Source organism: Psammomys obesus, unplaced genomic scaffold, assembly GCF_907164565.1.
Source record: "Psammomys obesus unplaced genomic scaffold, mPsaObe1.curated_primary_1811, whole genome shotgun sequence".
Taxonomy (NCBI): domain Eukaryota; kingdom Metazoa; phylum Chordata; class Mammalia; order Rodentia; family Muridae; genus Psammomys; species Psammomys obesus.
In genome coordinates this window covers 4,521,928-4,536,079 of record NW_026586173.1, presented here as the reverse complement: position 1 = coordinate 4,536,079, position 14,152 = coordinate 4,521,928, and the positions used below count along the sequence as shown (strand labels likewise).

General features: G+C 43.8%; 1 protein-coding gene across 4 annotated transcripts in view; it reads right to left on the bottom strand.

Annotated features, from left to right (window-relative positions):
* Positions 1–13,649, bottom strand: part of Aplp2 (amyloid beta precursor like protein 2) — a 61,791-nt gene extending 48,142 nt beyond the window's left edge. For 3 of the 4 annotated variants that reach the window (XM_055601157.1, XM_055601159.1, XM_055601160.1), the window contains exon 1: positions 13,446–13,649. In XM_055601157.1, coding sequence (XP_055457132.1) covers positions 13,446–13,550 — 105 coding nt within the window. In that variant the 5' untranslated portion in view covers positions 13,551–13,649. The remainder of the gene's footprint in view (positions 1–13,445) is intronic. The other variant, XM_055601158.1, reaches the window with a different exon arrangement.
* Between the last annotated feature and the right edge of the window lie 503 nt (positions 13,650–14,152).

Genomic DNA, 14,152 nt, shown 5'->3' with positions numbered 1-14,152 from the left:
ACTCAAAGCAGTCTGCAGACTTGGTCAAATGCTTACCAAAACCGACCTCCCCCACCCCCAAACAGGGTTTCTCTGTGTAGCCTTGGCTGTTTTGGACTCACTTTGTAGGCCAGGCTGGCCACTGAACTCATACTGCTTGGCTCTGCCTCTCCGAGTGCTGGGATTACAAGCATTTTTAAAAGAAAAACAGAGTTGTTTTTTTTTTTTAAGAAATAGAAAGGCCACCAAGGTCATTATAGAATCTCACAATCATGAAAAGGAGCAGTTCAGAAATAAACCCTTATATACGGTCAACTGACTTTTGACAGGGTTGCCAAGACGCATTATAAGAAAAGGACAGAACCTTTATAACAAATAGTCTAGTAAAAATGAAATTGGATTCCTACCTTAAATTACACATAAAAACGAGTTCAAGAGCCTAGGGAGATGAGTGAGCGGGTAAGAGCACTGTGAAAGCTAAAGGACCTGCAATCTATCTAACCCCAGCACCCACATAACAGCCAGGCGCAGCAGCACACTCGTAACCCAGCTTTAGCAGGATGAGGCAAGTGGATCTCAGATGCTGGCCTGCCAGCCAGTTGAACCGGTAAGCCTCAGAGTCACAGACGCCCTGTCTCAGAGGAAGGGTTTTGTCAGACACATATGTACACACACTCTCATACAAATTAACTCAAAAACTATGGAATACCCAAGCTTAAAGCTGTAAGAGAAAAGTTTCATGACATAATTTCTCAGATATGACACTAAAACAGGTAACGACAAAAAAGAAATATACAATTTTCACTTAATCAATTTTTAAAACTTTGTAAGTACATCAAAGAACACTATCAAGAGTGAAAAGATATGGGAGGGAGTATTCGCAAGTAACTGCTGATTCACATCCAGAAAAATAAAAGGAACTCCTGCAATTCAACAGCATGAAACTGTCTAGCTTGAAAATAAACATTTTCAAAAGGCTTTTCTTCAAAGAAAAGCCAACATGAAAAGATATTCAACACCACTAGCTATCAGACTAACACAAACCCATACCATAGTAAGATGCTGCTCTAACAACTGGGACACCTGTTACTGAAAACTAGTCATTCTGAGGGTAAAAAAATTATCATCAACGATATGGAGAACCTGGGAATCCTTGCTCACTGCTAATGGGAATGTGGAATGTACAGTCACTGAGTAAAACAGTTTAGCAATTTCTCAAAAATGAAAACACCAAATTGCCAAAGACCCAGCGATATCACATATGGCTAGGTAGCCAAGGAATTGGAGGGTGATCTGGAAAAGCCACACAGCTCACCGCAGAACCAACATGCAAGGCACTGTACCCCACTATCCTACACCCACAATGCCCCCTTTCAATGCCCAGCAAGGAAAAGAGGTAATTATGAATTTAGGCCTGTAACCCCAGAACTAGGTAAGTGATGGCAGGAGGACCAGGAGTAAAACAAACAAAAGAGGAGAGTGGTAGGTGAGAAGGGAGGGAGGAAACTGCCTATATATCGACACTGATGAGCAGAGGAGACACTGTTAGGCAAAAATAAACCGGTCAGAGAGAAGATACATGCTAAACACACACACAAGTGCTGCGCTACAGACACCTAGTCCCTTCTAGGTATTTATAATACGGTTTAAGAAGCGAGTATAAGTTAGCGAGATATTTCATACATGTCTAAGTAGTACTTGTGCAACTACTGGAAACCTAAACATGCAGTAAGGAAGAAACACTGAAAAACAGTATTTTCCCTTCATTTTGTATGACTAATGACTGCCTAAATGATGAGTGCCTAATGGTTAGGCTTACCCAAATGTCATGCTGCTCTGAGATACCCTATCCTCAAAGGCCATCTACCCTCCAGTAAGCACAACTTAATGAACAAGTTGTCTGTATACTTGCCTGGTCTAAAGAGCTGGTTCCAGGACAGCTAGGGCTACACAAAGAAACCCTGTCTTGAAAAACAAAACGAAAAAAAAATATTTCATTTTTCGGTATTGAAGGTTTTAAGTCGCTTACTGGGGTTAGCTGTTAGGATAATTAATTCTTTGAAGAGAATCTGCGGCCCTTTTCTCTGGTTCCTGCAGAGCTTTTCGTGCTGAATCACCAGCCCATGTAACGAGGCAGGTGTGCCAGCCCATGCTTGCAGTCCCAGCACTGGGGAGCAGAGGCAGGAGAATCCCAGGGGCTCACCACCAGCCAGCCTACTTTAAACTCTAAACCCTAGGTCCAATGAAGAGGCCTACCTCAGAAGACACGGCGGACAGCTCCTATGCTGACCTCTGGCACATGTGTGCACATACACAGCATGTACATACACGTACCCACATATGCACACATACGTGCAACAGACAGTCTTTAAAACCGGGAAATTAAAAACATTACCAGGTGGAAAGAGTTTTTAAAATATGAGGGCGTTTTTTTCTTCTTCCAAAAAGAGAAGGCAAAAGTTGTCAGACCTAAGTGGGAAGGGAAGTATAAATCACAGCAGTGGTGGGGCTAACAAAGGCCTCAGTGATTAACAATCTTGGTATTCCTCCAGAGGACCCAAGTTTGGTTCCCAGCATCTACATCCCGCAGCTCACAAGTGCTTCGTGACTCCAGGGGCTCTAACGTTCTCTTCTGGCCTCCTTGGGCACCTTCACACACATGGCATACACAGAGCGAGAGCTAGACAGACAGACAGGTATACACAGAGATAAAAATAAATCTTAAATAATGAGATTTTAAAAATATGCCTTTTTCAGTCACAGAATATTTTATATAATGTACACAGAGTAATAATCCAAATATGAAAACAAGATTATAACATTTACATGTGTAAATAAAATATACACCTACTGTTTATGAACACAGAAAAAGAAATTTGAGCATTAATAACGCATGTTTTGGAGCTGGAGATGGCTTGGCGGCCAAGAGTACTACCTGCAATTCCAGAGGACCACAGTTCAATTTTCAGCACCCACATGGCAGCTCACGACTGTCTGTAGCTCCAGTTCCAGGGGATCAAACACCCTCTTACAGATATACATGCAAGCAAAACACCAATGCACATGAAAATAATTTTTAAAATTGCATGTTTTAAGAACTTTCAAAGGCAACAAACAAATCAAACACAATACCACAATAAAATCAAGCTTAAAATCACAAAGACAGCCAAAAAAGTTCACAGAGCTGGAAATCAAGGAAAAAGAATGCTGGTTTGAACTGACTAATTATATGTCAAACCCATTTTAGGGACATGAAGGCAAAAATCCTTAACAATAAGTAAACAAAGTAGGGGGAGAAAGGAGGACTATGAGAGCACAACAGTTTGGGGGAAGGAGGAATAAAGGACATTCACAGGGCTACAGTCAGCTCAGTTGAAAGCACTGGTTGCTCTCCCAGAAGACCCAGGCTTGATTCCCAGAAGCTACAAGATGGCTCACAACCATTTATAGCTCCATTCTAGAGAATGTGATGCCCTCTGCTGGTCTCTGCAAGCACTGCATGTGCTGCACAGACACACACGCAGGTAAAATACCCACACACATAAGAAATTAAAAAAAAAAAAAAAAAAAAAAAACGGGACGGGCACAGTGGCACACACCTGTAATCCCAGCACTCGGGAAGGCAAGGGCAGGAGGACCTCTGTTGAGTTCAAGGTCAGCCAGGCCTACAAAGCGAGTCCAGGACAGCCAAGGCTATACAAAGAAACTCTGTCTCAAAAAAAAAACAAAACCAAAAAAGGAAAAAAATCCATATATCAAGCACCTTTGAAAGTTTACAAAGATCTCTTACTGATACAAGCTGGAACTTAGAAGCATGTACATGGTAAACACACTTCCCTCTGAGACCAGGAACAGAGGGTACTCTACCAGCTCTAGCAGTTTTACCCACACTGAAAGAACCTTTACTAGAGGTCCCTAGCCAGTGCAATTAAGCCAGAAAAAAATGGACCATAAAGAAAGCAGTCAAGAACCACAGAATATACTCCAAGAAAATATAAAAGTTACAAGTAAATTATTAGAATCTGGACACGAGCAAAGTTGTTAGACAAAAAGGACAATTTAACAGTATCAAACTGCAGTTAGAGAAACTGATCTATATAAACTCACAATTCCAAACAAATTCCAACAGCTATGTTTTTAGTGACATGTGGTAAACAAAGAAAGAAATGGATTTAAAACAGATAAAATAAACAAGGTACACCGGGCCTGCTCTACTAAATGTAAAATGTATTATTTAGTGCAAGAGCTGAAAGGTCATAGAACTTAGAATATTTAAAACAGATTTACAAATAAAAAAAAATTTAACAAAAGTGGCACAGTGGAGCAAAAGGAAGACACATCTGGTGGCACAGGCCTCTAATTCTAGCATTCAGGAGGCCAAGGCAGGAGAATCACAAGTTGACGGATGCTTTGAGTACATGTCATCAAAATAAAAAATGAAAAGGCTCAGACTATCTCAGTCACAAAGCCCTGGGCTCAGCATCTGCCAGCACCACCCGGCAAAGAGGTGGAAAGGAAAAGCCAACTAGACAGTAACAGCACTCTTCATCTCTATGACATTTGTTGGACATCTTATACAGGAAAGTGAAACTTTAAAAGACATTATTAAAGGAGTAGGGGGTAGGTTGGCGAGATGACTCACTGGTTAAAAGCACTTCTTCCTGCAGAGGACACAAGTTCTAGCCCCAGCACCCACAGAGCAGCTTATAACCAGCTATACCTCAAGTTCCAAGGGATCAAACACTCTCTTCTGGTCTCAGTGGGTGCACAGCTATACAAGCAGAAAAAATACCCATATACATAAAATTTAAAAATAAATCCTTTGGGGGAGGGGTAGAATCAGAGGCTCTGGGTTCCATCCCCAAAGCCTAAGAAAACAAAAATATTTTAAGTAAAGCCACTGAGAAAAAGCACATCTTAAGTCCAAATGGAAAGAACTCAAGTGTCCAAGGGCCAAGTAAGTTGTTGTTTATTCATACAAATCAGCAACAAAAGCCAGTGAGCCACAATTATGCTCAGTACAAACTCTTAAAAACATGTTTAGTGAAAGCCACCACATACTCAGGAATATATTGAGTATAATTTCTTTTACATGAATCTTAAAAAGCTAAAAAGGAAATTTTAACCAGGACATCTGCTAAGACTACAAACAAAGGCAAAGAATAAATACGTAAAAGCTGGAGCATAGTTACTTCTGGAGGACAGAAAGGCATGGTTCTGCTTTTCTTTTTGACCTTGGAAGTGATTCATGACAATATGCTTGGCTACTTTCTTGTGTATTTGCAACTTTTAACTGCTCAGAAATAAGCAAGGCACAGCTAGAGCCATATCTCAGTTGATAGAGTTCGTGCCTCGCATGGGCACGGTCCCGCGTCCCAGCCTTAGCACAGTCAGGCACAGCCGCACCCGGTTGTAATTCCAGCAAAGAGAAGTAGAAGCAAAAGGATCAAAAGTCCAGGGCAAAACTAAGCATGGTGTTGCACACCTCTGAGTCAGAGGCAAAGGTGGGTGGATTTTTGTGAGTTATAGACCAGCAAGGTCTACAAATGGAGTTCCAGTCCAGACAAAGTTACGCAATGAGACTTGATTTCTTAAAACAAACAAAAAAAGTTCAAGGTTATCCTCTCCTATACAGGGAGTTCAAGCCCAGCCTAGGCTGAGACCCTGTCTTGGAGGGAGATGAGAGAGGAGTGTCAACACCAAGGTGATTAAAAGATAAAAGGAACTTTCTGCTGAGTGTAATCCCTAGAGATCCACATGCTGAAAGAACACATGCCCTAAACACATATGTGCACACACGCATACTCTCATCCTCTCGCACTCGCAAAGAAAAAAAAATAACAACAAAGGGCTTATGAAAAGGCTGGTTAGGGAGGGCAGCAAGTGAGAAGGCACCTTGACATGTGCTTTTCACATTCTTACCTCATGAAATCCTCAAAGGAGCCCTGTATCAATGACAAAGTATTGCGGCTCAATAAAATACCCAGCAAGTTTTTTGACAACATGAGTGCAAATAGGAATGCTAAACAATTAAACTCAAAGGAAGAATGATTTCTGAGAAGTACAAACAACTACTTCATTTGTAATGCTTTATTTCGATCTGAAGTGTGTTCCTCTTAGTTTTGCTGTAGGTAGCCCAGGCTGTCCCTGAGCCCCTGGTCCTCTGGCTTCCATTTCCCACGTCCTTGGATCACAAAAGTCTATCTGCAGTAGTAGCACTAGGACCTGAGCTCTCCTCCCCAGCATCCGTGTGAAAGTCACATATAGTAGCGACATCTGTAACCCCTGCCGGGAGAGGACAGGGAACAGTAGGTGCCTCAAGTTTGCTAGCAAGCCAGCCAGGAAGTCTAGCTCTGAGGTTAGTCAGAGACCTTATCTCAAAACTCAGGTGAAGAGAAAAAGCCTGAAGTTGACCTCTGGTTTCCACACCATTAGCACAGGCGCACATACAGATACAGACACACACACACACACACACACACACACACATTTGTATTTAAAAAGGGAGTGGACCAATGTAATGTGATAAAACCCCACCAGCTAACTTTTAACCCAAAATGATCCAGGAGCTAGGAATTAGTTGTTTCTCTTTAAGGCAACTCATATACAGAGCTTTGCAATTGGAGAGTTGCCACCATCAATACATCCTCAAACCAAGCCAAATTTGATTCAAGGCTGCTTGCTCCATTCTCCTCCAGAGCAGGTCCCAGGAATCTAAGACTATTGAAGTGGGACTAGCCCTCCTCTAAGGAGCTTTTCATTGGTTAAAAACACACAATATTAATTTTGACCAGTGACATTTAAGGAGTCTTGTGCCACCAAACTAGGAAATGTTTCTTCACTATGAAAGGAGACTTACAAGACAATTTCCTCTTCCTCTGAACATTACCATCTTCAGGGAAGTGAGTCTCAGGAAAGCAGAGTAAAAGGTCGTTGGCAAGTTGCTCAATTAACTAGCTACCCTTCCTGCTGTCCCATGCCAAAAATCTAAGTAACTTTTTTTCTAACCTCAATCTACTAATTACAGAGTGCACTGACAAATATTTGTAAACTACATCTGGAACTGACAGCCTCTTCTCTGAATAATACCATACCCCCAACTCTGATACAATCCTCCACAGGGGATAATGTCTTAATTTTTTTTCTTGTTGTTAGAATACAAAAATAAAGGCTGGAGAGATGGCTCAGCGGTTAAGAGCACTAGCTGCTGGTTCAGAGGTCCTGAATTCAATTCCCAGCAACTACATGGTGGCTCCCAACCATCTATAATGGGATGTGATGCCCTCTTCTGTCATGCAGGCAGGTGTACATGCAAATAGAGAACTCATATATATAAAGACATCTTTAAAAACTACAAAAGATGAAACAAGCTTACTATTAAAGAGCTTGCACATTTCTATAGAAAAAGCCACTAAAAGGTCTTCATAATCAGTGAAAACTGTAAAACTGCAAAGTCTTCAGTAACATACCAATGACTTCAAAGAGTTGTTACATTTGGTGTATATCATTTCATAATATAATTTGCATGAGTTTACAGAAACCTACAGCCAAAAACATCGGGAAACTCCCTGCAAAGAAAGAATAGAGCAATGAACTTGGAATAAGACAGACAGATTCAAGCCCTGGCCAGACTGCATGACCTGGAATCTACTGGACTCACTTTTTAGGTGGTAGTGAATACCTATTTCAGCAGACTAAAGGGGGGGGGGGGGCAGCGCTCATTTGCTATTTTTTTTCTCTATATTTCAGTTACCTGAGGAGCTTTGAAAACAGCATCCCTGATGCGGCCATTGAAATTCTGAAATCACATGCAAGTGCACTTGGACAACAGGAAGCAACAGACCGCAGCTTCCAGTGCTACACCATTTGGCATTCCTCACAGAGCCAGTAAGAGTTAGCACTAGCTGGACAAATAATAAATGAATAGTCAGCTTTCTAATCTTCCTATTTTAAAAACACATTACTGGGGCTAGAAAGATGACTCGTAGTTAAGAGTACTGGCTGCTCACTGGAGGACCCAGGTTCAATCCCTAGCACCCACAGAGTGACTCACAACCACACAGTGCCCAGGAGCACCCTAATCTGCCATCTTCAGGTACAAGCACACACACAAGGTACAGACAGACATCCCGGCAAACACCCTTACACATATGGTAGTAGTAATAATAATTAAAACAAACAATAGATTACAATTATGTTTAAGACAAACTCATTTGAAAAAAAAAAAAAAAAACAAAAAACAACCTTCCGCTCTGGAGAGGCACATCAGGAGTAAGATGATTGTCCAGCATGCTTTTATGTAGTCTAAAGATTCACTCCTCAGCTGGCTGTAGCAGCATGCCTTCAGACAGGTATCTGTGAATTTGAGGCCAGCCTGGTCTACAGAGTAAGGCTCCAGGCCAGACAAAGCTACATAGTGAGAACCTGTCTCAAAAACAAACAAACAAACAAAAACAATGGCCTGGCCTTTCAAAACAAAACAAAAACACAGGACTGGAATCCCTTCTATGTGAATGCACCCACATGATCTACTTTCCAATGTAAGCTACAAATCAAGGTACAGTATACTAAACTCAATTAAGCTTTGAAGTAATCTAGTTTATATCACTAAGAAACATGGAAATCTAATTAGAGGCTATTTAGAATTCTCTTCTCAACTGGCCCTTCCATAGCAACTGCACCCTGAACACAGATTAGCCCTACTATAGTAAGTGCTACATATCTAGCTTCAATACACATTGTGTGACACTTTTATAAAACTTCTACACATCATACATCTATAAACATCACCAAAATGTTTTCCAGGTTTCCCTGAATGATATATCAGGCTACTTTTCACTTATTTTCTGTTTTTGTCTTTTGTTTTTTTTAATCTTACAATGACTATGCATCACCTATACAATTTTCCTTTGTTGCTTTAAAGAGGGGAAAAATGCAAGCTGAAGGTGGTGGCACATGCTGGTAGTCCCAGCACTCAACAGCCTGAGGCAGGGGGATCATGACATTTACACCAAGACCGGGACATAGTAACAAGAGCCTACATCTCAAATAAGAAAAAAAAAAAAAAAAAAAAAAGAAATCCTCAGAATTCAGTAATAGTAAATAAAGAACCTTGAAAAGCTGTATTTTGATTTTCCAAAGTCAAAATATCAGATAAGTTAAAAATCGGAAAGTTACGTAATCTTTCACATACTAATGCCAACAATTCATTCAAAAGCATATTAGATTTTTAAAAAGTTTGTTGTTTGTCAACTAACAAACTGATACAGAACATAAAAGACTATCAATATTAAATGTCCTAGGTTCATAACTGTCCCGATGTTATAAGAAAATGCCTTTGCTCTAGGTTTTAGGGGTCAAAGAGGGTGATGTATGCAACTGACTTTCAGGCAGATGAGTGACAAATACAATAATGGTAACAGAACAAATGATAAATTCTTTTCTCATTCCAGGGTGCTGGGCACTCTGCCACTGAGCTACATCCGGTCATGTGAAAGCAAATTCTAAATATTCAGAATGTTAATGCTGAGTGCAGGTAAATTCCACAAGGGTTGTTTGCACAATTTTGCATTTTTGTAAGCCTGAAATCATTTCTAATACAATGTGAACTGAAAAAAAAAAAGTTAACAAGGGAAAAATAACATTCAAAATTGTGCTTTAAAAAAAAAAAAAGTCCCCTCTCCCCCTTACCCCCAAAAAGTACGGCTCAAGTGAACAACTTGAAGCAAGACTACCGAGAGAAACACAATTATGTTCAAAAGTGCTAACAACACCTCTAGGACCAGCAGTGTGAGCAAACCTGTGCAGGAGAATTATAAAGGGGCTTACATAGCTAGTATTCAATTTTCTAGCAGCCACATCAGAGCACACACACACCAAAAAAAATAAATAAACTAAAAAAATAAAATAAAATAATCTAAGTGCATTTTAGTTACCCGATGCATTAATATAAAAATTGAGATACTAATGTTTTCATACTAAGTCTTCACATCCTGGTGTGTTATAGTTCATAGCACATCTCAATTCAAGTTACATTTTCACAGAAAAATACCTGACTGGTATTTCATCTCAAATGAGCTTTTAAAAGTACATTCAGAGCCGGGCAGTGAACACCTTTAATCCCAGCACAAGGGAGGCAGAGGCAGACAGATCTATGAGTTCCAGGCTAGCTTGGTCCAGGCAGCGCTACACAGAGAAACCCTGTCTCAAAACAAAACAAACAAAGCAGATTTAGGAAATGAAGTTGCTTCAGAGTTTGTTTTCCCAGTTGGTGAGATACCTGGGTGGATAAAGGCATCGTTGCCTGGCCTGACCAAACCTGAGTTTGCTCTACAGGCCTACACAGTGGAAGAGAAGTGACTCCACTTTGGTCTGTGACCACAACCCGTGGGCCTCAATACACAAAATAAATAAATTAATGTATTCTTAAAAGCATTTTAATGAGGGGCTGGAGAGATGGCTCAGTGGTTGAGAGCTCTTCCAAAAGAACGGCGTCTGGAGCCCAGCACCCATATCAGGTGGCTCACAATCCCCTGTAATTCTAGTGCCACGGAACCCAACAACCTGCCATACACTCAACACACAGATCCACATAAACATAAATAATACAATATAACTTTAAAACCATTTTAAAGGCTCTTTCCAACCTTCAAATACAAACTGTAATGAAGAACTCCTTCCTCAACCATGTAAGTCACAAAGCAAGCAAGCTTGCGCATCGCTGGCAACCACTGTTGACTGCTCAGTTTTAGATGGGAATGAAATAAATTCCTTTTACAGAAGAGGACCAGACTGATAAAACTTAGTTCCAGCAGTATCTTTAAAGTGTAGCTGCAGCCGGTCTCAGTAGTGCCTGGCTATAATCCCAGCACTTGGGAAGGCAGGTGGATCTCTGAGTTTGCGGCCAGCCTGGTCTACAAAACAAATTCAGGACAGCCGAGGCTACACAGAGAAACCCCATGTCAGGGGGGGAAAATGTAGTTGTAACAGAAGCATTACCCTAATACAACTCCACCTTTCAAAATACCTCACAAAGCTTTTTCCCCCTTGGTTGTCATATCTGAGTTTTTTGAACACTGCCCATCAAAAGATTACTTTCAGATGCAGCAGAGCAAATTCAAGGTCTGAGTCCCAGAAGCGGAAACCTCCAGAGCAAAGGGAGCAGTTTGGCCACAGACACCATCCTGTGGTTCCTAAGTGAGACTTGCACACAAGACAACAGGGATTTATGAAAGGAAGTGTCTAGAGCGGAGAAGTGTTCAAAAAAAACAGGTGTAAGAGATTAATTTAGTCAACACCAAGCAACAGTCAAGATCCGCCAATCAATAATTCTGTGCCAAGCAACTTGATCAGGGATTTGGCTAGAATCCCCTTGGCTAATCTCAATAAGGGCCTTCTCAAAGACATCCTGATTTAAGCCATTCTCATCTAAATTAAGGCTTTAGCAGTCCTTTGCCTGACAGCGAATAAACAAATAGTACACATTCAGATAAAATTCTGCCAGTCAGCAAAAGGAAAGACCACTTGAAACGATGACACTGTTTTAAGTTTTAAATATAGTTTTAAGGAAGAGAAGTTTCCACAAAACAACTTTTTGAAAGCATTTTGCGAAAAGGTTTACTTTGTTTATCCAAACTTTTCAATTGAACAGTGTGGCTAATGGTCAAAATTAATCCATAACAACTAATTCTGATATTGCTATTTTTTTCCCCGGAGTTAAATGGATTCTTATTTTGTTTGTTTTGGTATGGTTTTTTTGAGAGAGAGAGTTCCTCTGTGTAGCCTTGGCTGTGCTGGACTCACTTTGTAGACCAGGCTGGCCTGGAACTCAGAGATCCACCTGCCTCTGCCTCCCAAGTGCTGGGATTAAAGGCATACCCTGCCAACACTGCCGGGCTGATAAATGGATTCTTTAAAACTGCCTGAATCCTTTGTTGTGAATTCACTAGTGGTTGAAGTTTCTCACACCACTGGGAAGTGAGGTTGAGTGTGAACAATGGTTTTTGACACCCTGACCCATTACAGCCCACTTAATACATAAAACACAATTCCCCACCCCCACCTTCTCTTCTCATCCTACTTACTGAAGCTGTTTTCCTCGGGATATCTTTTCCGTGATCACAGATTCAGCCCTACCTACAGTGTAGAGGCTAAAATAATCTAAAAGTTCGTGTATATAAACTTAACCATTTCTACTTAATACTTAACATCCTTTTCCTCACTTCAGTCAAAAAGTTTTAAGCGAGACGAATGCAAAGGGGTGTTTTTTGGTTTGTTTTGTTTTGTTTGTTTTGTTTTGTTTTGTTTTGTTTTTTGGCTGTTCCATCCGGAGAATTTTTTCTCGTTAGATCTCTTTTATTCGAAGAAATATGTACACATTCCGTAGAAGTGAATACATTCTAAGACGGGTTTTTAATCGGAACGTTCTCAGGTAATGCCTCTTTAGTCAAATTCAGTCTCTGACATTAGCTCAACACGCAGAAAGCCACGGTGATTTCCAAAAGCAACGAGCCAGCGCAAGAAGAAATACACTGCACCAGAAACACACATTCCAGACCAACAGTTCAAGCACTATTTCGAGAAAGTAAATAAAAATAAAGTTCCACGCCTCCCTCGGCAACAGGGAGTTCTTGAGGAAGGCTAGGTGCAAAGCGCGCCGCAGTGCCCGTTCCACACCCGACATGCTGCCTCCTCCAGCGGCCTGAACTCCCGCCAACCACCAGGGACCCCAGGCGACTTCATCAGGTTAACAGGGGTCACCTCTGGTGGTGCAGAGTAAACCACTTTGATCCCGACCCAAGTTAAAGCACCCCTGAGAGGTCTTCCCACTGCGCTGACAGATACCCTTCCCTAAAGGCTCAACGTCCACGGGAGCAGGAAAGACGGGCTCCCTAGTTTGCCAGACTTGGGCAAACGGCTGGGAAGGCAGGCGGCGGGCGCAGAACGCCCCGCTCCCTCGGCATCTCGGCCGCTCGCCAGGGCTGGAGCCGCATCCCCGCTGCCAGGTCCACCTGGCCAACAAAGGCTGAGCGCCGGCCGGTCAGGTGCGAGCCCGATGCCCGGGGCACCCAGCCGCTGCGGGCACCCAGGGACCCTGCGCCGACCGCCCCATCCAGAGCGCCGCGGGGCCCGCAAGGCGCACGGCCGAAGCGCGCACGGTCCCGGGGGAGGGAGGGCGCGCGGCGCGGTGTCCCCGAGGATGCGGCGGCGCCGCCGGCGGGTAGGGGGCTGGGGCGGACCCGCAGCCCCGACGCCTTTCATTTGGCCTCTGCGGCGGCGGAGGCAGCCCAATCTCGGCGTTAAGCTCTGCGCAAAGCTGGGGCGCGCGGGCGGGGGGGGGGGGGGAAGCAACCCGCCGCAGAACCGAACCCCGCGCCGCGTCCCCGGCCGCGGACCCACGCCCGCCCGCAGGCCGCGCTCCCCGGCGGCTGGAGGAGACGCAGATCCGGCGCTCGCCCGGTCCTCACCTCGATGTAGCCAGCCAGAGCCGCGGCGGGAGCCGTGAGCCCGAGCAGCAGCAGGACGAGAAGCTTGCCGGTGGCCGCAGCGGCCGCGGTCCCGGTGGCCGCCATCCCTCTCCGGGTCTCTGTGGCGCTGGGTTCCCCCGCTCTCAGGCACAGCCAACAGCCAGACCACAACGCTTCCACTCCGCGACCCAGAAGCGTCTGAAGCCCGTTCGCCGCCGCCCCGGGGGTTTTACACCGACCGGAACTGACTTCACAAAACCACGCCCTCCTCCGGCGGGGACCAATACCAGCCGGCATAACTGAACTAAGATGCCGCCCCTTGTTTAGCCCAGGTCCAATCAGAGCATGGATGCGCCCGCTCCCCTACCCGCCCAGCGCGCGCCCCCGCATGGCCCCGCCCCCAGTCGGGGCCAGCCCCGCCCCCGCTCCGGACCTGAGGCTGGGGGCGAGCAAGTATTCACCGGGCGCACGGTGGGCCGCTGCTCCGAGGGCGGGAGGCGTCCGTGTGGTTATTTATCGGTGTCGCTCTGCATCATCCGCCCACAGTGTCGGGATTCAGGCACGCCCCACTCCCCCACCCCTGCGGGATATTTTTCATATTCCTTTGGGTACCGCCCTCTTTGGGGCTTCTGGAAAATGTTTTAATTAAAAACAGGATGAATTGTTGAGAGTCCTGGACCGTTTGCAGAGGACCGTCCCCGAGGACC